The 19,626-nt window shown below is 51.9% G+C and overlaps 6 protein-coding genes across 6 annotated transcripts; 4 read left to right on the forward strand and 2 right to left on the reverse strand.

The window, feature by feature from the left end:
* Nucleotides 1-745: 745 nt before the first annotated feature.
* On the forward strand, nucleotides 746-2,655 carry BDZ99DRAFT_464275 (kinase-like protein). The gene is made up of 2 exons (XM_033720272.1): nucleotides 746-1,586; nucleotides 1,666-2,655. The coding sequence occupies exons 1-2, from the start codon at nucleotides 966-968 to the stop codon at nucleotides 2,443-2,445; spliced, it is 1,401 nt and encodes a 466-aa protein (XP_033575353.1). The 5' UTR covers nucleotides 746-965; the 3' UTR covers nucleotides 2,446-2,655.
* A 2,715-nt stretch (nucleotides 2,656-5,370) lies between these two features.
* BDZ99DRAFT_572261 (uncharacterized protein) lies at nucleotides 5,371-6,864 on the reverse strand. The gene is made up of 3 exons (XM_033728180.1): nucleotides 6,390-6,864; nucleotides 5,906-6,333; nucleotides 5,371-5,848 (listed from the first exon to the last, which is right to left on the reverse strand). Exons 1-3 carry the CDS (start codon nucleotides 6,728-6,730, stop codon nucleotides 5,826-5,828), a joined length of 792 nt encoding a protein of 263 aa, XP_033575354.1. The 5' UTR covers nucleotides 6,731-6,864; the 3' UTR covers nucleotides 5,371-5,825.
* A 1,858-nt stretch (nucleotides 6,865-8,722) lies between these two features.
* Nucleotides 8,723-10,313, forward strand: BDZ99DRAFT_390497 (ankyrin; the record flags this gene model as incomplete). Its single annotated transcript, XM_033715686.1, has 3 exons — nucleotides 8,723-9,265; nucleotides 9,318-9,403; nucleotides 9,467-10,313. 3 exons carry the CDS (start codon nucleotides 8,723-8,725, stop codon nucleotides 10,311-10,313), a joined length of 1,476 nt encoding a protein of 491 aa, XP_033575355.1.
* A 2,824-nt stretch (nucleotides 10,314-13,137) lies between these two features.
* BDZ99DRAFT_464280 (nuclease PA3) lies at nucleotides 13,138-14,934 on the forward strand. The gene is made up of 7 exons (XM_033720273.1): nucleotides 13,138-13,417; nucleotides 13,475-13,484; nucleotides 13,534-13,686; nucleotides 13,791-13,815; nucleotides 13,863-14,141; nucleotides 14,195-14,391; nucleotides 14,449-14,934. Exons 1-7 carry the CDS (start codon nucleotides 13,351-13,353, stop codon nucleotides 14,672-14,674), a joined length of 957 nt encoding a protein of 318 aa, XP_033575356.1. The 5' UTR covers nucleotides 13,138-13,350; the 3' UTR covers nucleotides 14,675-14,934.
* On the reverse strand, nucleotides 14,785-17,374 carry BDZ99DRAFT_445816 (catalase). The gene is made up of 3 exons (XM_033717945.1): nucleotides 17,126-17,374; nucleotides 16,685-17,067; nucleotides 14,785-16,632 (listed from the first exon to the last, which is right to left on the reverse strand). The coding sequence occupies exons 1-3, from the start codon at nucleotides 17,357-17,359 to the stop codon at nucleotides 15,021-15,023; spliced, it is 2,229 nt and encodes a 742-aa protein (XP_033575357.1). The 5' UTR covers nucleotides 17,360-17,374; the 3' UTR covers nucleotides 14,785-15,020.
* Nucleotides 17,375-18,645: 1,271 nt separating this feature from the next.
* BDZ99DRAFT_54840 (uncharacterized protein) lies at nucleotides 18,646-19,572 on the forward strand. The gene has a single exon (XM_033726926.1). The coding sequence runs from the start codon at nucleotides 18,938-18,940 to the stop codon at nucleotides 19,406-19,408; it is 471 nt and encodes a 156-aa protein (XP_033575358.1). The 5' UTR covers nucleotides 18,646-18,937; the 3' UTR covers nucleotides 19,409-19,572.
* The last annotated feature ends 54 nt before the right edge of the window (nucleotides 19,573-19,626 follow it).

Raw genomic sequence — 19,626 nt, forward strand, 5'->3', positions numbered from 1 at the left:
AATGCTCTTCGAAATGGCTGACTTGACTTTAAGGCTGCTCGGCTTTCATCTATGCTCGCTGTTCAGGCCTCTTTCCATCGAAATGAGCAATCAAGTGGTTCATGTATGCCTTGACGAACCCCATTTTGACGTCTGAGAAGGCTGGGCTGCCTTCAGCTGATTGAGATGCCGAACCTGGCTGCGGCCATGAGCGCTGACATGATCCCTACTTATTCCTACGCCCTTCGCTAGAGGCCGCTTTCATACTCTTTCTCTGAAGTGTTCCTTTGATTCCCGTTTCTGCAGGAATTCCGCTGCCTTTTGGTGACTGGCGCGATGCACAACACATTCAACCCCCGCAGCACGCGCACGAAGGTCGACACGGTCAGGCTTTAGTATCCTCAGGAAGGTGGACCGTTGCTGCAGCCATTGCATTTCGGCCTCGCCTGGATGTGGCCTCTGACGCATGCCATTGGATGCTTCACCCTCGATTGGCGTTTTGATCAGCGAGGCTGAAAGTTCACCTTGGAAAGGCTGAGGGCCGCTTGCCTTCTTGCGAACCCTTTACACCGGAGGTTAAGCGCCCTGGAGACCCGTCGATTGCTTCTCCCAACTATGTGGGCCTCAGCAACTCGGCCGTTGTTCCTAGAATAGAAGGCAGTACACGCATGACACACACGGCTGTATGCGTGTCTCAGCCTGCCTAGGGCAAGCGCTCGAGGCAGTCCATTTATTTCCCTATAAGCACGGCATTTCCACCTGTGCGCAACGTTCTTTAGCCTTGTTATGATAGCACTACCTGACATCTACGTTTCCCTAGGAAGGGCTTCTCGAAAGTGCCTCAATTATCCAAGCACTTTGTCGATTTCAACATCTGTGGTCTGAAAAATCTCCCAACCGGTCGGCTCATGTGAGCGGAGGTTGTGGAATCCGGGTAACGAAGACGAATTTGGCACTACAATCGGTAACACTCTCTAGTGGTCCACATGGGCAATAGAAGAACGAAGAAATCCGGGGCCGATCTAAAGAAGGAAATTGAGGACGAGATGGCACGCGTGCGCTTGGATTACAAACGAGACTACAAAGAAACCGCTTTTGTATCGTACGACTACATTACCAGACTCTTGACGTCCACACAACCCATCAACAAACTACGAGATAGCCTCCGGGCTGATCAGAGCACGCCGGAATTTGAAGGTTATCCCAGGAGAAAAGGGTTGAAGAACTTGGAGAGGGACGTGAAGCAAAAGGCACCGAAGCTTTATTCAGTCCTTCTGCTTGTGGGCAAGCCACAGCGGATTGGGCAGCTTTTGCGAGACAACGTTACCGATGAAATATTCGGCCAGGTTGAAGGTGGCGTCGGCCCCTCCTGTCCCAAGAAGTATTTGCGTAGATGTCGACATTTCCAGGGGATTGCAGAGGACTTTTACCAAATGCAGTGGCATATTCCTCCGATTCTTTCCGATGAGAGTCACCAGATATACCCAGTAGAATGCTTCCGTTTCCCGTTTGTGGCTGCGCCTGAATACATTGCTCGTGGGAGTTTTGGTCATGTTCATACAGTCACGATTGCGAAGGGACACTTAAGAACAAATGACTATGACCAAGTGAGTTCTTCAATCCTCCCAACCCCCTCTTTGTCTCTCAACATTCCATTGAGTTGCACTAACATGTTGTTATCATCAGGAACCCATCGTGGCATACAAGATGGTGAAGAAAGATGACGACGTGACTTGGGATAAGCTGCTGAGAGAGGTCGAAACGATCCGAGTGCGACGACATGACAATATCGTTCCCTTACTCGCTAGCTTCTCAGCTGGACGTGAAAATCCCTTGGAAAAGTACTGCAAGAAAGAAAGCTTACATATGCTTTTCCCGCATACCAAGGCCGGCGATATGAAAGCTTGGCTAGAAAGAGACAGCTGGCCGCAGGACCTGAGGAATGAAGAAGCTCGTCGAACATACATTTTCGAAACCATACAAGGCCTTGTATCTGGTGTCGCATTCATCCATAGAGAGATTCAAAATCGCATAGCCTTCCATCACGATTTGAAGCCTAGCAACATACTCCTTTTTGAGAGAACGGGATCCCGGCCAATGTGGAAGATTTGTGACTTCGGCAATGCGAATCTTAGAGATCGGGACGACACTGAGACCGTTAAAACAAAAGATAACGTATTTGGCACATACGTCTACAAACCTCCAGAATACTTTGTAAAGAAGGAAGGAGAGCAGCCAAAGCACGGACGACCTTTCGATGTCTATTCTCTTGGATGTGTATGCTTGGATCTTGCAACGATACTGAAGTTCGTCGTCGGGCTGAAAATACGGAGCACGTATACTATGGGGACGAGAAACCGGATCCCCCTGAACCCGATTACTCTTTTCACAACAATCCGAAGGTCGTCGAGTGTTGGATCAATCATCTCAAGGAAGGACGCAAAGGAAGCAGTTCCGACAAGCTAGAACAGCTCCTCAGTCTGATATCGGAAATGCTAAGGGACAAGGACCAGAGAATATTTGCCTGGGAAGTCGAAATTGACCTGTACGAAATGCAAAATCCCATTTCAAACGAAGAAGATCTTCGAAAGATTCAAAAGCGACTCGAAGAGATTGTTCAGCCATCTAAAATGTCCCTGAACAGTTTGGATGATGTGCATAATCCCTTGCAGAGGGCCATTGCAAATAAGAAATCCTGGCAGTACGATATTCTCAGAAAGTATAAGTGGTCTGATAGCACGCCGAAGTCGACCATGGAGCAGAGGGAGAAGCCGAAGCCAGCCGACGGGTATCGATCAACGCTCAACAAGTTTCAAACCGCTCAAAATTTTGCCCGAAATAAGCTCTTTGGCCGTCATGAAATCGATAACAAGATTGTTGCGGGCTTTGGTGCCTCAGAGATCGTCGGGCTTTATGGAATAAGCGGCATAGGGTACGTGTGTGACAGTGCCAGGCATTCGATTCTGCATCATTCTAACGAGCAATCTTAGGAAATCTCACTTAGCATACCACAACATCGCTCGGTTTAGGGACACTAAAAACATCGACAACAAGAAGCACACGTTCTGGGTTGAGGCTGGCAACGACTTGGAATTTCGAAGATCGATGCAGACAATAGCCCAGGAAATTCAATTCGAAGGCTGGGAGCGGAGCGATCCGACTGCCCTTGTAGCGAACTGGCTAAGTGATTGTAACAACGGGCAATGGATCATGGTTCTCGATGGCCTTAACGATGAGATTACTGCCGAAAAAGTCAGGAAGCTTTTACCGGATAAATGCGGACAGATACTCATCACGACGAAAAACCGGCGTGTTTTGCCGAATTTCCTAGACCTCAAGCGGACAGACCTCTGTCTCCTCGTCGAAGAATTGCCTGTGGCCGACTCTCGATTGATCTTCGACTGGTACAACGATGATATGCTTGCGGAGGACGCCAAGATGAATAATCTGATGTCAAAGCTCTCACTTCCGCTCCTTATAAAGAAGGTTGCGGAGTCTACGATATCAAATAATATTCCACTATCGAAATGGTACAAGAAAATGCAGGCTGGGCGAGAATACAGCTTTTCGTCCTCGGAGGTGGATGATTTGCTCAACGAAGAAGGCGGCATCTTTACCCCCTTAATCCCAGCGTTTCTAAAGCATCCCACCCAGCAAACGAAGTCCACAACATGGCCAAGCCAGGAGATGCGCCTTCTCGGAATCTTGTCCTGCCTGAATAACAGTCGGATGGAGGTTTGTCTGATACAACAGGAATATGAAGACCACGGCGTGCTCTGGGAGATGCTGGGAACATTGAAAAATTGCTCATTCATCTTGGAAGCAAACGCGGAAATCTCAAGAACGAACGACAGTCCCCGGATCAAAGATACTTTCTACATGCACGAATCCGTGCAAATCCTGTTCCGGCAGTGGATCAAGACATACATGGAATCTCCTGGGGCCGTACTACTTGAGCTCCAGGCGACCGCCTTGTGCATGCTCTTCACACGCTACGGCCATGAAAAGAACAAGAAGCATGCTGGAGAGGCGGCGAAGATTGCGCGATCCTCCTATCGCTGGAAGAAGGACTTCAAGCCGCATTTCGAGCGCTTCCTAGAGTTTGCCAAGAAACAGAAGGACAAGCTCGACGGTTCCACCAGCTTCAAATGTGACGACATGGATAATCAAAGGATGGTCCAGTCAGTCGTTACTTTCTCTCAGGTATACCTAGATGAAGGCCGTTACGGTGATGCAGCACACGTTCTCGAATTGACGCAAAATCTCTACCAAGGGACAAAGTTCCGACACAACCTCGTCCGCACGCTCGCACAGGCATACACTGCCGTCCTGCCATTCGGGAGAACATCTCGAAACAACTGGACCAGGGCTGAGTCATTGCTAGACAAATCGATCGAAGAGTGCGCGTGGCAAAACAGACACGAAGAAAAATGGGAATGTGTCCTCGCTCTGGCCAATCTCCACAGCAAATCGCTACGGCCCAACATGGCACTTGCTCGGCTGAAAACTTTGCAAGAGCTTGAGTTGCGGATTAAAAACGATCATCCGTACCTTTGCAGGCCCACCATCGTTGGCGATGAGCAAATAAGCCAGCGTTTCGCAATTCGAGTCAAAATCGAAGAAGCCAAAGCTCAATTGGCCAGCGCAAAACTTTCTATCAGGAAGCAGCTCTCCGACAAAACAAAGACGGAGCTTTTGGAAAAGGCCCTGGCCAGTTTCGACGATGCAAAACTCGCCATTAAGGAGTGGTTCCCTAGAGAAGAGTGGTGGAGCATGACGGACGTTGACCAGCACAGAGCCGCCGTCTTCTTCGAAATGGGCCACCAGGAGGCATTAAACAATGCCGAACGCATCCTCAACAGGCTGCTTATACCGTTGAAAGCCGAATGCGAAGCTCCAGATCAGGCTCCGGATCGAGATCCACATCGAGCAGGAAGCCAAAAACGAATTTGGGACATTCAATGCCAGATTGCACGCGTGTGGTTTGCCATGGGCTCTGAACTTTGTCGAGATAACGCCATTGCGAGTTTCAAGGAGCTGCTTGGACGCTGCGAGGGATGCTATGGGAAACAAGATGGGCAAACGCTTACTTGCGCTACTCTGCTCAAGGAAGCATACGAGCGGCGTGGCCAAAGTGCGGATGCTGAAGAGATAGGAAGGCATTACAGCTTAGAGCCAGAGATGAGCGATGTGCCATTCGCTGACCGATGCACAGAATCGGCTGGCAGCAGCGTAGGGATGTGCAGCCTCGCGGTCTTCTTGCTAGTCATTTGCGCCTTTCTCTATTCCTACCTTCTGTATTTCCACCCTCCTTTGCAAGGACCAATGGTTGAGAAAAAGCTATAGGGTGTCTCGGTGCTAAGCTCTACAAGCTCAGTCATGTTACGAAATAATCTTGAGATGGAGAAGACGGTTTTATATAGCTTGATGGCTTCACTAATAACTGGCCATTTCAAGCTTCAAGAAAGCGCCGAATATCACGGCAAATGTTGACGCTTACAAAATCGGAAAGGAGAACAAGGAAATGCTCCGTCGACCACTGCGAGCTCATGCACCTATGCAACTATGAACCTATGAGCCAAATACCCATGGACTCCATGAACGGCGTGAACCCCATGGACCCTTGAACTCATGAGCGTGTGAGCTCATACACCCATAAACCCCTGAATTATTGAACGTATTACGCCATGCAATGTCCCGTCCTCCCGTCTTCCAAAATTGCCATAAACCCATAACTCCGCCTCCATACCGACGCTAAAATATGCACATGAAGATGTCGCTGCAGGTGAAGCAACGCATTGACAAGCCCTGGACTGCAAGTCCCAGAGCAACAAACGAGAGGGGGTCTAGCAGAACGCATGACCGAGGCCTAATAGCTCGCATTAGCTCTGTCTCCGTACCAACACATCAATACAAGAAGTCTTACGTGGGCTAGGCATGGACGTCGCCGGGCCGTATTCCGACACCCTGCCGGTCGCTGATCGCCGCAGGGAGAAACCAGCGCCAACATCCTCAACATGCAGCACGCGTTCGCGGCGCCCAGCGGCGTCGGCACTCGAGCTACCAATGCTGCCCTGCTGATTGTATGCCGAGCCAAAGGGTTGCCTGCCGCCGTATGCCGAGCCAAAGGGTTGCTTGCTCTCTGTGCCGCCAGAACCACCGCGCAGATGAACCTCGGGTTGTTGTGAAGGCAGTCGAGGAGCATGACCTTCAAGTGCCGGGGCAGCGCTGGCGGGATGGCCGTGGCTAGTGTCGTAACCAGCGTGGTAGTCACGACTAGGGTCGAAGAGAGGGTGTGGTTCGGAATGATGCTCGAAGGGCCCGCTGCCAGAGCGCCTCAGTGGTTCGGGGAGCCTGGTTCTAATATCAGAGGAAGGCGGACTGCCAGCCGGAGTGCCTTTGCAGCTTACCTGGCTATGTTGACAGCACGCAAGAGTGCAGACATGACGCTAGAGCATAACAAGCACTCCTGGAACGGCATGTCCTTGTCGCGCGCATGCTGAATGAAGTGGTTGAGCAAGTCCAGGGCATCTCTGAGATTGACACGACCCTCTGGGGTAGGACGGGCGGGGGTGCGCAGGCGGAACGGGGACCACCACGGGTTGTCGCGACGGGAGGGAGCCATGGCGCTGTGCTGGCGTCGTGGGCGTCGTGGTGACCTGTTACGAGAGAGTTGAGGCTGGTGGGCCGTGGGTGGTGGAGTGGAAAGCAGAGCTCTGTCCGTGTCGGGCAACCAGCTGCCCAGCCACATCCGGGCGGGACCTGCATTCACTGCACCTCCCGACCAGACCCGAAGGCACACCCCCAGATGGCACCTGGCTCAGGGCAGCTGCCCGGTGGGTTTCATTCCGTCGGCCGCTGCTGGTGTTTGCACTCGCGATGATCTCGTCAAGGGTACAAGGTAAGACTGTCGAGGGGTAACTACAAAGGATCGAGGATGACATCACCAACCACAGAGCGCCACACATGGGCCGGAGAAATGCCGAAAAGCTTCGACTTCGACACCGCCCACCGCCCACCGCCCACCTCCCCCAGTCTCTCAGCGTGCGGGGCGTGGCTCTCGTTAGTGTCGCGTTGGAGGACGAGGCACCTCACAGAGTGCTGCAATAGTGTACGCAGATTGCTCAACAGTCCGTGGGCATGATCCCATGGCTGTATTCTACGTCGGGTTGACCCGGTTGGCAGTCTCAAATCGAGCAACCCGTCCAGAGCATAGTGGGTAGACAGGTCCAAGGCCGATACTCATCATGCTATAGTACTAAGAGGTAGAGATGTGTCGTTTCTCTTTCCAATTTGCGCTTCACTACTCCCAGTAGGTGGTATCCGCCCCTCCACCTGCCTTGGAGACCGCCGTCTTCATCTCACGGCCGCTTCCGAATGTCATCGTCTGCGAAGTTCTCCGACACGTTCCTAGACGTAATCTCCACTTCGTATCGATGCTGGCTGGAGCCCGCCTTTGCTGTTATTGTGCCCTCCCACCATGTTCCTGTCCTTGGGTTCAGTCCGAGCATCGCGCTCGATGCCGCCGAAGCTCACCAGAATCATGGACCCAAACTGTGTCGCCGACTTTGTACTTGTTGCTTGTATAGCCGCCCGAAGGAGTTGCTGGACGTGTCATTCTGATCGAGCCTTAGGATGCCAAAAGCCTGCGATCATTCGTCAGCCTGGTGCCATCCTTCATATTGAGGCGTGGATGGACGAACCTGGATCTACGGTCGATAACTGGATCTATAAGCGCGTTGCAAATGTCCAAGTTGTTATAGCGCGATGGCTGCCTCAGAGGATGTAGAATCTCTGCCTGCTGCCTTGCGCGAGATTCCAAGTTGCACAGCCTGGCCCAGCCTTCCCACCTGCATTGCAGTGCGTGCAATCAGTCACTACAGACACCAAGGCGGACACGTCAGCCGCACCTCAAGGCATTGCTGCTCATAATAGCCTGAGTCAAGGTACTAATCGTCCTCTCGAACTACACGAGGTATCCAAGCCCTTGGTAAGAAGAGCATCATCGCCCACTGAAGTATGCCTGGAGGTTCGCTCTTCTACTTAACAGTAATACAGTAGGCGGTCTGCTTGTTATAACTTATGCCAGGAGCCACTATCTCGCTCACCTTGGCGTCATGCCACATAGCTTACTGGGGGCCTTGAAGCATGGATCCAGTATCATTCTCGGCCAGCTTGCTCACCCTAATCGCTGGCGCTGGCAATTCCTGCAAATTCCTATACGAACTCTTTCTTGACATCTCCGACGCGCCCTTCGAGATCCGCTCACAAGCCGTCAAATTACGAAGCTTGCATCAGACCATTTCGAATCTCGCTCGAGTGTATGAAAGCGGCGATCTACCACCAGATCTAAGACTGGACCCAGTATTGCAACGGAACATATTTCAATTCGTTGAAGAAATCAAGACCATTGAGTCTAAGATTCAAGGTACAGGCAACATGCTGGATCGAGGCCGGGTACGCCATATTTGGGAAAGATTCAAATGGCTTTTATCAGACCGAGAGCTACACAAGTTCTACACTTCGCTAGATAATTGGAATACCGTATTTTCGAACGCAGTGGCTGTCACAGGACTGTGAGTTTCCCTAATGTCCTCACTTACTCCTAAGGACGTATTACTAATTTGGCTCTAGGAAGCTTTTGATGAGAATATTAAAAAACACCGAATTGCCAATTTCTGCACCACCACCTGCTATGTGCGCAGAGTATACTGCACCCTGCAGTAACTATGTTTTGGATAGTATGCAGAGCCATCAAAGCCACGCACAATGCTTCGAGACTTCCTTGAGTCATAAGAAACAACAGTTCACAGCTTCCAAAATTGCTACAACCTCTGAAACTGCCCTCCCAAAGCGACTCAGTATATATCTATCATCAATCTCTGAACCTGTTGGTTTTAGAGTTCAGCGTTGGAGGACGTTCGGGGGAGGCCTACTATCAGCAGACCTCCGCACAGGGCCTGTGATTGTTCGATGTTGGTCCGAAAATGGCCAAGACATATACAAGCTACTTCCTTCCCGAGAAGCCTTTTGCTTTTCCTTTCAAATTCGACTAGTTCAAATAGTCCCTAGCAAAGTATTAATCTCGATCTCTGCGCTGTATAAAGCGTCGTTTCCCTTTCGGACCAGGTTCCAATGGGATCTGTCGATCTCTGCAATGCTACACACCGACAGTTGTGCCTATCTGGCTTCTAAACGAGGAGATTGGCTCCTTCTGAGACAGCTTCTTGCTGATGGTAAAGTCCGGATATCAGACACCACTGCGCACGGGGACACATTGTTGCATGTTGGTTACCTCCGGCCAAACTTTGACACAAGGCAGCTAATTTATGATGCAGATAGCTGCTCAATCAAATCATTACGAGTTGGCAACGGAGCTTCTAAGTGCTGGCGCGGATGTAAACGTTGCAAACGACTTCGGCCAGTGAGTAAAACCACCTCCAAGGATTGATTTTACAAAACGGTCATAGACTGACAGAATTCCAAGAACCCCGCTTCATAAAGCTGTGAAAAATAACGGCGGCTACGAAGTCTCTCGACACCTCCTGAGTAGCGGAGCCGATTTGAGCCGTCAAGACTTAGCCGGCCGAACGCCCCTTCACTGTTTCTTCAACGAGACCTCGCGACAAATCATCCAGTTTCATCAAGAAGACCTCGACAGCACGACTCAGGATTATCGCGGCATGAACATTATGCATTACGTTTCCTGGAGCAAAAGTTCTCGGCCCACGGATATACTCCGTTGTCTCACAGACCAGCCTCCCTCTCTTGCCAGCACGGACCAGGAAGGGCGAACAATCCTGCACCTTTCCCTTCAAAGAGGCAATCTAGAGCTGATAGAATTCCTCCTCGACCAACCGGACACCGCCACCTTCCGGCCAGACTGGCGCGGGCGCACCCTCCTGCATTACGCGACCGAAAGCCGGCGCACGCAGACAATCGACATCTTGCTCAGACGGGGCTTCAATCTCCACGCGGTGGATCTTGATGGCCGGACTGTGCTGCACCATGCCGCCGCAAAGGACAAACTCGACGCTGTCAAGCGGCTACTTGAACTGGGCGCTGCAAGCGACTTGGTGGCTTTGGACAAAGGTTCAAGAACGCCTTTACAGGTCGCAGCGCTGTGCGACGCTCAGGCCGTTGTGCAGTATCTACAGCCACTGTGCGTATCTCAGAAGCTAGAGCATGCGGCGGAGTTGAGACGTCGCGCGCGCGACGGGCGAAGGAGTTCGTGGCACCGCGCGATTCTGGCTGAGTTTTGCAAGTATGGTTGCTTTTGTGGGGTTTTGGTTCTCGTTGTTTACTGGGTCTTCTATCGTGCGCACACCTTTTGATTTAAGAGGCCGTACGGGCAATTTAGTGGTGTGTTTGGAGGAGAGCTGGATTGTCAGGTCTGCGTACACTAGTCGACCGCTGTGAAGAGTGCTTCAACGCATTTTTCAAAATCCGAGCAAGCTACAAGTACAGTGTTATGATAGGTGGATGGATATACTGGTAGTACAACTCACTCTACCGGCTCTAGAATGATATTATCAATCAACCTCACCGGAATCTCACCACCTCTACTCCTCCATATTCTCCGGATCTATGAGCGAAATATAATTAACTTTAAACCTTGCCCGAGCCCCGGGCTCTTAATCCTCCTGCGCCGCAGCGACCTTATTTGCATGGGCCGTCCCCGGCTATAAGATGTCGCCCCTTATCCGCCTCCCAGCCATATATTGCGCTTCGGCCCGTCTTAGCGCCTAAGACAGTACCCGCGCGACATGCCTCCGCCTGGTGCACAGATACACGTTCCTTAAGCTTATTGCAAGCCTGCTTTCCCCCCGCCGCGTTAAGCTGATGCGCACCGCCGTATTAATATAGAAATCCTTTACTAGGCGCCATATTACGGCCGTCTGCTAGACGTCCTTCTACCTAAAGTACACGCGCTCTAGCGTGCAGATACTAAAGAGCTTTATAGATATAGTTGCAACGCCGCGGAAGAAAACGGGGCGCGATGCGCCTTCTAGCAGGTTTACTAGCAAGGTAATAGTTATAAAGGAGCCCCTTCCTGGGAGGAAGGGGTCTAGGGAAAACGTCGTATATATTATTTTTTATAGTGGGAGCAAAGATAGCAAAGATGCGGCCGGCGCCTAGGATTATAGCAAATTTAGCATTAAGGCGCTTAAGAGCCGCTATTGTAGGTTGGCATCCTAGCCTTAAGCTGTTTTCTATTAAGAGTAAATTTACTTAAGAATTAGGGCCCTAAAACTAGAACCTAGCAGGCCTATAGGCCTGGAAATAGGCCTGGAAATAGGCCTTCCAAGGCAGGGTGAGGACCCTAGTCTCAACACTCTCTGTCGAAATACAGGGCCCAAAACTGGGTTCTAACAAGCTGCTCAGTCTCGGCTCAGGATGTGCTCACCCAGCACAACCACAGCTCAGGCTGGAGCATGAGCAGCTCAGTTCCCTGAACGGGAAAGGAAATTGCTTGGGTGCACATTGGGATATCGTACTACCTGTTTCATGCAGCCGTACTACACCCTTTCCGTTTCACAGAGATTTAAAAAGAGGACGGCCGCAGTATCGCTTAGTGGAAAACGGATGGAACTCAATTCTAGATGTATAGTAGCTACATGAACAATCAAAACTAACATCTCCTACTAGCTCAACCGAAGTCGACTCGTTAACTAAGGAATTCAGGACTAGCATCATAATCACTTCAAGGGCCAGGATAGCGTAATAGGACGGAATCTCGTCCACCGGCCAACTAGCAACAAGGCCATATCATGGCATTGGGTCCAGACACAATACGGTTTCATGAGGAGTAAGATAAGGACTTTTTTCGGGTTTTCGGTTAGGGTCCCGAGAGGCAGCGTAGGACGACTCGTAGATCTGGATTCTTTCGCAGACGGAAGTGAAAGCCATGCCAGTGTACCGCTGATCCTTCGAGAGACCACCCATGTAAACGCTCGGTTGGTTGAAGGCAGCGAAGGTTGGCCGCTCGGTAGCATACCAATCGTCGAGAGTCATAACCTCTTTGCTAAAGGCAATGACAGCCCCGGGGAGCATGCTTCTCAAGTAGAAGTCGACCACGGTGTCCACGTTAATTCTGGACAGCCAGGCCCGGGAGAAATAGCCAATGCCCACTTCTGGAACTGGCAGATTGGCCCTGTCAACCAAGCTCTGCAGTAGACCCTTCAAACGAAGAGGAGTCTTGTTGATGACCGACGACTGTACGGAGACTGGTGTAGTAGGCGTTGTCCCAAAGGACAGGTATCTCATAGGCTGCCACGTTGCCTTCTTCCACAATGGAGGCTCGTTATATTCGGTACTCTCCCCAATGGGCCTGGCCGGTGGAGGAGGCATGGAGTTGGCCGACGAAGCGCTTGCCGGTGGGGTCGCAAAAGGCGCAGAGGACATCATCATTGTTGTTGTTGGAACTGACCGGTTCTATAGCCGGGATGCGGTCAGTTGACGTGAGCAGATTGTATGCGGCGTCGGTATCCCAGCGAGCCTTTCGAAAGGCGTCCTCAATTGACTGCCTGGAGATAGACAGTAGCAGCTAGATAAGGATGTTGAACCCAACCAAGTGCGCAGAGATGTCGACATCATCACCATCAACGAGAGAGGTGTTCGACAGATGAGAGACGGTGGCATCCAGAAGCGCAACTAGATAAATGGAGGCGTTGTCGTCTACGACGGAAGAGACAGCTGGCGGGGGCGGAGACTTGGTCTATCAAACCGCGTGCGAGAAATTGAGGGTAAACGAAAATATGTACTCTTTGTATCAAACCACTAGAGCCCACGTGCATTTTCAAAATATAGAACCTTTACCTGCGGATCTACCACGTAGAGCTCGTAAGGGGCCATGCTCCATTGCTTGAGTGTGAAATGAGATTTAGGAGGTGGTCTCCTTCGTACTCTGCCAAAGTGAAGAGAAACGAAGAGCCTACCGTCAGCCCGCAGCAAAACCTGAATCCTTGACGCCAAAGAAAGTAACAGACTGCTTCTAGCTGCTCCTGGTGATAGATACGTGTGGTTGGCGATGGTGGAAAGCAGCTCGCCTGGGGATGCAGAACAATTCTCCGAAATCCCCGCCACGAGCCGCTAGCCTGGAGAACCTTGACCGCAATAGTCAGGTCGTCAGCGCCCTCCATCTTGCTCGCTCGCCTCCGACGATAAGACAGCATTCCCGGCAGCTGTCAGCCGTGCCATTGGCCTCTTTGGTCTGCCCTGAATTGCGCTGAACAGGGCAGGAGGTCGTGTGCCATCACAGCGCGTGCCGTGGACCGTCAACCGGGTAATTGGAGTGCTACAAATAAGAAGCCATGTCCTCCTTGTTGCCCTCTCTGTCCACTGCCTATTGCAAGTGATAGATCTGTGAAAATGCGCGTACAGACACTTCTTTCGGGCTGCCTGCTGCTTGCTACGGCCACGGCCTGGAACACCGATGGTGAGTTATTGCGAAGGCCCCTTTTGATGCTTGTACTGACAAGAACGCGTACTACAGTCCACAATCAGTGGGTACACACTATCTGTGATGACTGAACTCAGCTGAACGATTGAAAGGGTTGGCTTTATGGCCGAGAAGTTCCTCTCTCCATATACCACGTCCGTTTTGTCTAAGATTCTGGACCCGGAATACTTAGGATCGATTGGCAGGGCGGCAGCGTGGGCAGACGCGTATGCCCATACCACAGAGGGTCGTTTCAGCTACCAGTGGTACGTATAACGAGGTTTTACTGTAGCCCACAATCTTCTTGGCGCTCTGAATCCGACTCCGCCGCCGCGTCGCTCTACTTGTTCCTCAACTTACTCTGATTTAGGCATTGGATCGACAGCAGTGACAATGTAGGAATGTCATGCCTCAGTGTCGAGCCAATTGCTGACGGTCACAGCCTCCTCAATTCTGCAACACGTACTACAACCGTGATTGCACGAAAGGTGGATGCGTCGTGTCCGCCATCGCCAACCAGACGGAGATATTGAAGGGCTGTATTTCCGCGGCCAAAAGCGGCGAGCTCTCTGCCGGCAAGAACCTAACTTGTGATTACGCTTTACGCTGGGTCGTCCACTTTATAGGAGACATCTCACAGCCTCTGCATGCTTCAGGGATAGCGGAAGGCGGCAACGCATTTCCCGTTACCTTTGGCGGGAAAGCTACTGAACTACATGCTGTAAGAGATCACGCATTCAACACCTACTCGTATGTTGTGGCTGACAGTATCAGGTATGGGATGGCGAAATCATCTACGCCGACTCCAATGTCCCCAGGTTCTCCAACACCTCCCTCGACCCATGGATGAGTGGCCTGGTCTCTAGAATCCGAAGAGACGACTTCTTCGAGCCGACTGCCTCGTGGTTGGATTGCGCCGACCCGTCTACACCCGTTCAATGTGCCCTGTCATGGGCGCGTGACACCAACCAGTACGAAATCCTACCCAAAAGCCAAAGTTCGAGAAACCGCTAACAGACCTGACCTAGATGGAACTGTGACTATGTGTACAGCCAGGTCTTCAATGGCACGGATCTGTTGACAAGCGGCTATGCTGAAGGAGCTTATCCAATTGTAGAGCTGCAAATTAGCAAAGGGGCATTAAGACTCGCGACTTGGTTGAACAAGCTTGTTGCTGGAGACTACAAAAAGGACCGACAAGTGATCTTGAGAACGAACCCGTCTTGGGCGCTCGGACCAGATGGAGGTGCCTAGACGCAAAGAGTTTCGGTGAGATGAATCTATGGGAGCGGTGTATTAGATCTTCAAAAGCACATAAAATATTCAATGACATAGCGTAAGAACGGGACCTTCTTTTCAACTACCAAAGTCCGCTTGCAAAAACCAGCAGCTATCCAAGCTACGAACGCAAGATACTTCCACTCAAGTCATAAAACTTGGACTTCATGTCAAGATAGCTACCTCACGCGCACGTCAAGAGGTGCTACAAGCCATCACAAGAATCAGATTCACGCGTCAAGAACAAATACGTTCGGATTAGCCTTGCATTGTAACCTCAAGAATACAACCTAAAGTAAATGTAAGGAGCACCTCTGGCAGCCTAATAAGCCACCATAGCCGAGAACCCCTCCATCTCCCTATCGAAGTTCTTATGCTGCGAGATAGCAAAGAAGTACGAATCCACAAAGTCCTTCGCGCCCTTCGCCATCTTCACAGCCTCCTTGAAGCTCTCCGGATGCACCTGGCTCGCCGTCACCACGCCATACGAATCCACCACCTCGCCGGACGACGAGAACGAGACGCCGGGAAGCTGGCACGCGTCACGGACGAAAGCCACAGCCTCGCCGGTGGCACCGATGGCCTTCAAGTGCCCGAATGCCTCGCGCACCCAGTGCAGCGCGCGCCCGTTCTTACGAAGTGTAGCGATGGCGTCGACGCCGCCGGGGACGAAGATGGAGTCGAACATGGTTGAGCGCATGCCTTCAAGGTGGTGGTCTGGCACGACGCCCTTCCCGCTGGACTTGCTCTCGCCAGCGGCGAAGATGGTGCTGCGCTTTGGTCCGATGGTGAAAGGGACAGCACCTGACGCGGTGAGAGCAGCCTTGACACCGTTATAGGCGATGGCGTCGTAGCCCTCCGCGATGATGATGGCAACGCGGCGAGTGGCGATGGTTGGCTCTGCTGGCATTAACTCGAGCTGGCTCAGGCCCTTCGCCTTTTTGCCGTGGTTGGGGCGCTTGGCCTCCGAGGGCACATCGGCGCCGACCAGCTCGGCGACATGCTGTGCGAGGTCGAGATCGATCTCGCAAAGGCGGTCGGCCATGCGCTTATAGACGACTGGGTCATCGCAATGATCGAGTTCGAAGCCTAGGGCGGCTACAATGTGGGCTTTCTCAGGGGGTGACAATGAGTTGTAGAAGAGCTGGGCTTGGTTGAAATGCTCCCTGAACTTCTTGCTCTTAAGACGCGTCTTGATACCAGCAACCTTCTCAGGATAGTCGACATAACCACCCTCTTGGGCAGTGGCTGGGGGATGGGCCTCGAACCGATTGGGCCAGTAGTTGGCCTTACCTTTGGTAATAGTGTGCCTCATTGCACCATCACGGTTGTTGTTCATGACGGGGCAGATAGGCTTGTTGACCGGCAGCTCTTCGAAGTTGATACCGAGGCGGGAAACTTGAGTGTCCTGATAAGAGAAGTTGCGTCCCTGGAGGAGGGGATCATCGGATAGACCAATGCCAGGGACGATGTGGCTTGTGCAGAAAGCCAACTGCTCAACTTGCGTAAAGTACTCATCTGGCATGCGGTTCAGCTCGAGCTGGCCAATGTATCGGATGGGAATAAGCTCCTCTGGCCAGAGCTTTGTGGCATCTAGAATGTCGAATTCGAAGTCCTGCTCCTGGGCTTCAGGGATGACCTGGATACCGAACTTCCACTTAGGGAATGCTCCGGCACTGATGGCTTCCTCTAGGTCCTTACGATGGAAGTCCGGGTCTTGTCCGGCAAGCTTCAGCGCCTCGTCCCAAACGAAGGAATGGACGCCTAGCTCGGGAGTGAAGATGAACTTGACAAAGTTCCTCTCTCCCTTCGCGTTGAGCAGTGTGTAGGTGTTGACACCGAACCCTTGCATCATCCGGTAGGATCTTGGAATCGCTCGGTCCGACTGAGTCCACATGAACATGTGCGTAGCCTCGGGATGCAAGTATTGGAAGCTACATTATTCATCAGTACACCAACTAGCACCAGAATTGAAAGACGGCTCACTCCCAGAAATTGTTGTGAGCAGTCTGAGCCTGAGGAACCTCGTTGTCGGGCTCAGGCTTGCCAGCGTGGATTACATCGGGAAACTTCATCGCATCTTGGATGAAGAAAACCGGGATGTTGTTACCCACGATGTCCCAATTACCTTCTTCCGTGTAGAACTTGACAGCGAATCCTCGCACATCACGAACGCTGTCTGCGCTACCCCGACTTCCAAGAACAGTGGAGAATCGCAGCGCGACGGGAGTCTCGCGCTTTGTGTCTGTGAGGACTCCTGCGGAGGTCACGTCTTCGGCGCTCTCGAAAAGAGTGAACTTTCCGAAGGCTGCGGCACCTCGAGCGTGGACGACTCGCTCTGGGATACGCTCATGATCGAATCGATGAATCTGCTACATATTAGAAAGACCGCACACGTACGCTTCAGTGTGGAGTGTATGTGACTACCTTTTCTCTCGCGAATCCGTCCTCTAGCAGAGACGGACCAACCTTATCCTCAGTTGCGACAGCCAGCCAGTCATCAGTGTTGATTTGCTTGGTGCCCCAATCGGTAGTGATGCGAGCTTTGGTGTCCTGAGAGTCTTTGGTGCTCGTCGCCATTTGGGCGAACTTCACGTCGTGTTCTCCAGGCATGACTTTTTGCACTGTCTCGGTTGCTTTGTAGAGGATTTCAGACGCCATTCAATAATTTGAGATACGGCAATCAGCAAAAGAGTAGAGGCAATGTGCACTCAGTAAGACGGAGAGGTTATATAGCTTTCTTCCAGCGACGGTGGCGGTGACGTCTGCTGTACGTAGGCCGTCAAAAGCTTCAAAAGGTGCGTGCACGCGCGCAACTGCCGCGGGCACTTCCACGTGAAAGGAGCCTCCATGCGTTCTGCATCACCGCGTCGTAGGGAGCCAATTAGAACTACTCTAGTCCATCTTCCTCTGAAGTTTGGTGGACGTTGTGACGTTATCCGGATGTTGGAGGAAATCTGCTTGCCGAGGAGGCGCGAGTGACAAGGATGACATGGGATTTCAGAATGCCATGTCGCTTGCCGCCATCGAGAACGTTGAGCTTTGAAATCCGTCCTACCACATTGGTGTAACCCTGGAAGACGATCATACGGTGACGATGTGAATCGAGCGTGACGGAGAAAAGACTGATGGAATTCTCTATCTCAAAATTTGAATACTGATCAGGGCGCATACAAAACACTGCCTTCCTTAAAGTGTTGAAAGCGATTCTCCAATTTGAAGCCTGTCATACATGAAACAATAAAATGTACCGAACAACGTGATTCTATGACGGTGAAGCAGAGATAAATAGATGCGAAGAAGTTCAACATATACAGCTAACAAAACAACGACGTCATTCCAGCGCAGGAGTATGGATGGCTTTTGAGGGGCATTAGCTCCGTGAATACTTACACTTCAAGTCCAATCAGACGATATAAGTTTGAAGGGCTTCGGGTATAATCACGTGAGTTTCACGTGGATTAACGGGATCTACGAGACTGGCCTGTACCAGCCAACACCTGCGATACTCCCGTCCAAAGACCCGCTGGCCGCAGTAAACGACCTGACATTAGACCGAGCGAGGTCCGGTGCTTCTATTGATCCTCGGTTTCAGTCTCGAGTGGCATTTGCCAAGGGCTTGGTCTTTAATGCTCTGGACGAATCCATCAACACGAGATGCTTTGAGAGTTATTGAACTTGGCAATTTTGTCGAATTCTACCGAGGTACAAGATCATCAAGATATGCCCATGGATACACGCGGCTCTTCTAAAAAAACGGCGATCCCATCTTGGCCCATCTTGGCCCCTCCAGGACACCCCTAGACATTTCCAACACCACCTCATTCTCACACCATCTTTCACAAGCCCGAACCTCGTCCACAGCAAGTCCGAGCCCCGTATCCGTTGCAAGCCACCAACACCAAAAGAATCCACATCCGCTTACAGAATATTCCCATTCGCACCAATCACCCCCCGTCACCCACCCAGAAGGCCCCCCTCAAAACCCGCCCCCAAATCTCACGCCCGGGCTCCTCTACAACCTAAGCTTCTCGGCTTCGGCGCGCCCCGAACGGCGCCGACCGCGGATCCCCCACCACACGCGTCCCCCACAATTCTACGAGAGGCCCCAAGAAGCAATTTTGCTTTTTCCGCCAACCGTCGACGAACTCAGGCTCGACATGCTGTTTCGGCCGCTTGGCACAGCACGCCAGCAGTCGCTTACGGCAAGCCGTGCAGCATGGGCCAGGCGCGAGCTCGATGTGGCGTCTGCAAGGCCAGCACGAAATTGCTGCAATACTCTCGTTCTGCTTCGTGAAGGGTGAGCACGAGGTGGTGGAGGCGAATCTGCATGGGCGTGCAGCGTTGATCGTCGAAGGCGGGCATCCCGCTGCCCGCACGCCGTTATTCAGCTCAGGCGGCCCTAGCCACGGAGATGCGATACCGAGTGTCGCGTTGACAGGTACATCCGACGTGGCTGACCGGCGGGGGGAGGCTGATGTACCTTTTTCTGCGTGTTGGAGGGAGGTGGGGTCAGGTGGATTCACGTCTCGGCAAGCCCTCACAAGCTTTTGCCCGCCGGGATACCCGCTTCGAGCGATGGTGCAGCGACTGGCGTCGCGAGAAGAGGCTGCTTTGGCCAGTCAGGTTCGCGGGAGCGTCGTGGTGGGCGGATCTGCTTTGCTTACAGGACCAAGGACGGGGGCGATGTGCGGGAATGTATGCACGTAGATGCAGGCAGATACGTCGTGTATCAACTAGTATAACTTTTCTGCATTTGCGGGAACCGCCATCATCTCCTCCACCGGACTTGCCTCCTACGGTAGGCGTGTATGTAAAGCGAGAGTGACGAGAAAAAACGAGATGCAGCTTGTGTTGAAGGAGAAAGAAAAGAAGTCAAGCTGACACGATAAGTAGAAACATGAATGTGATGTGTGCATGGGGTAGGT

The sequence above is a fragment of the Mytilinidion resinicola genome, assembly GCF_010093595.1.
Source record: "Mytilinidion resinicola strain CBS 304.34 unplaced genomic scaffold BDZ99scaffold_12, whole genome shotgun sequence".
Classification (NCBI taxonomy): domain Eukaryota; kingdom Fungi; phylum Ascomycota; class Dothideomycetes; order Mytilinidiales; family Mytilinidiaceae; genus Mytilinidion; species Mytilinidion resinicola.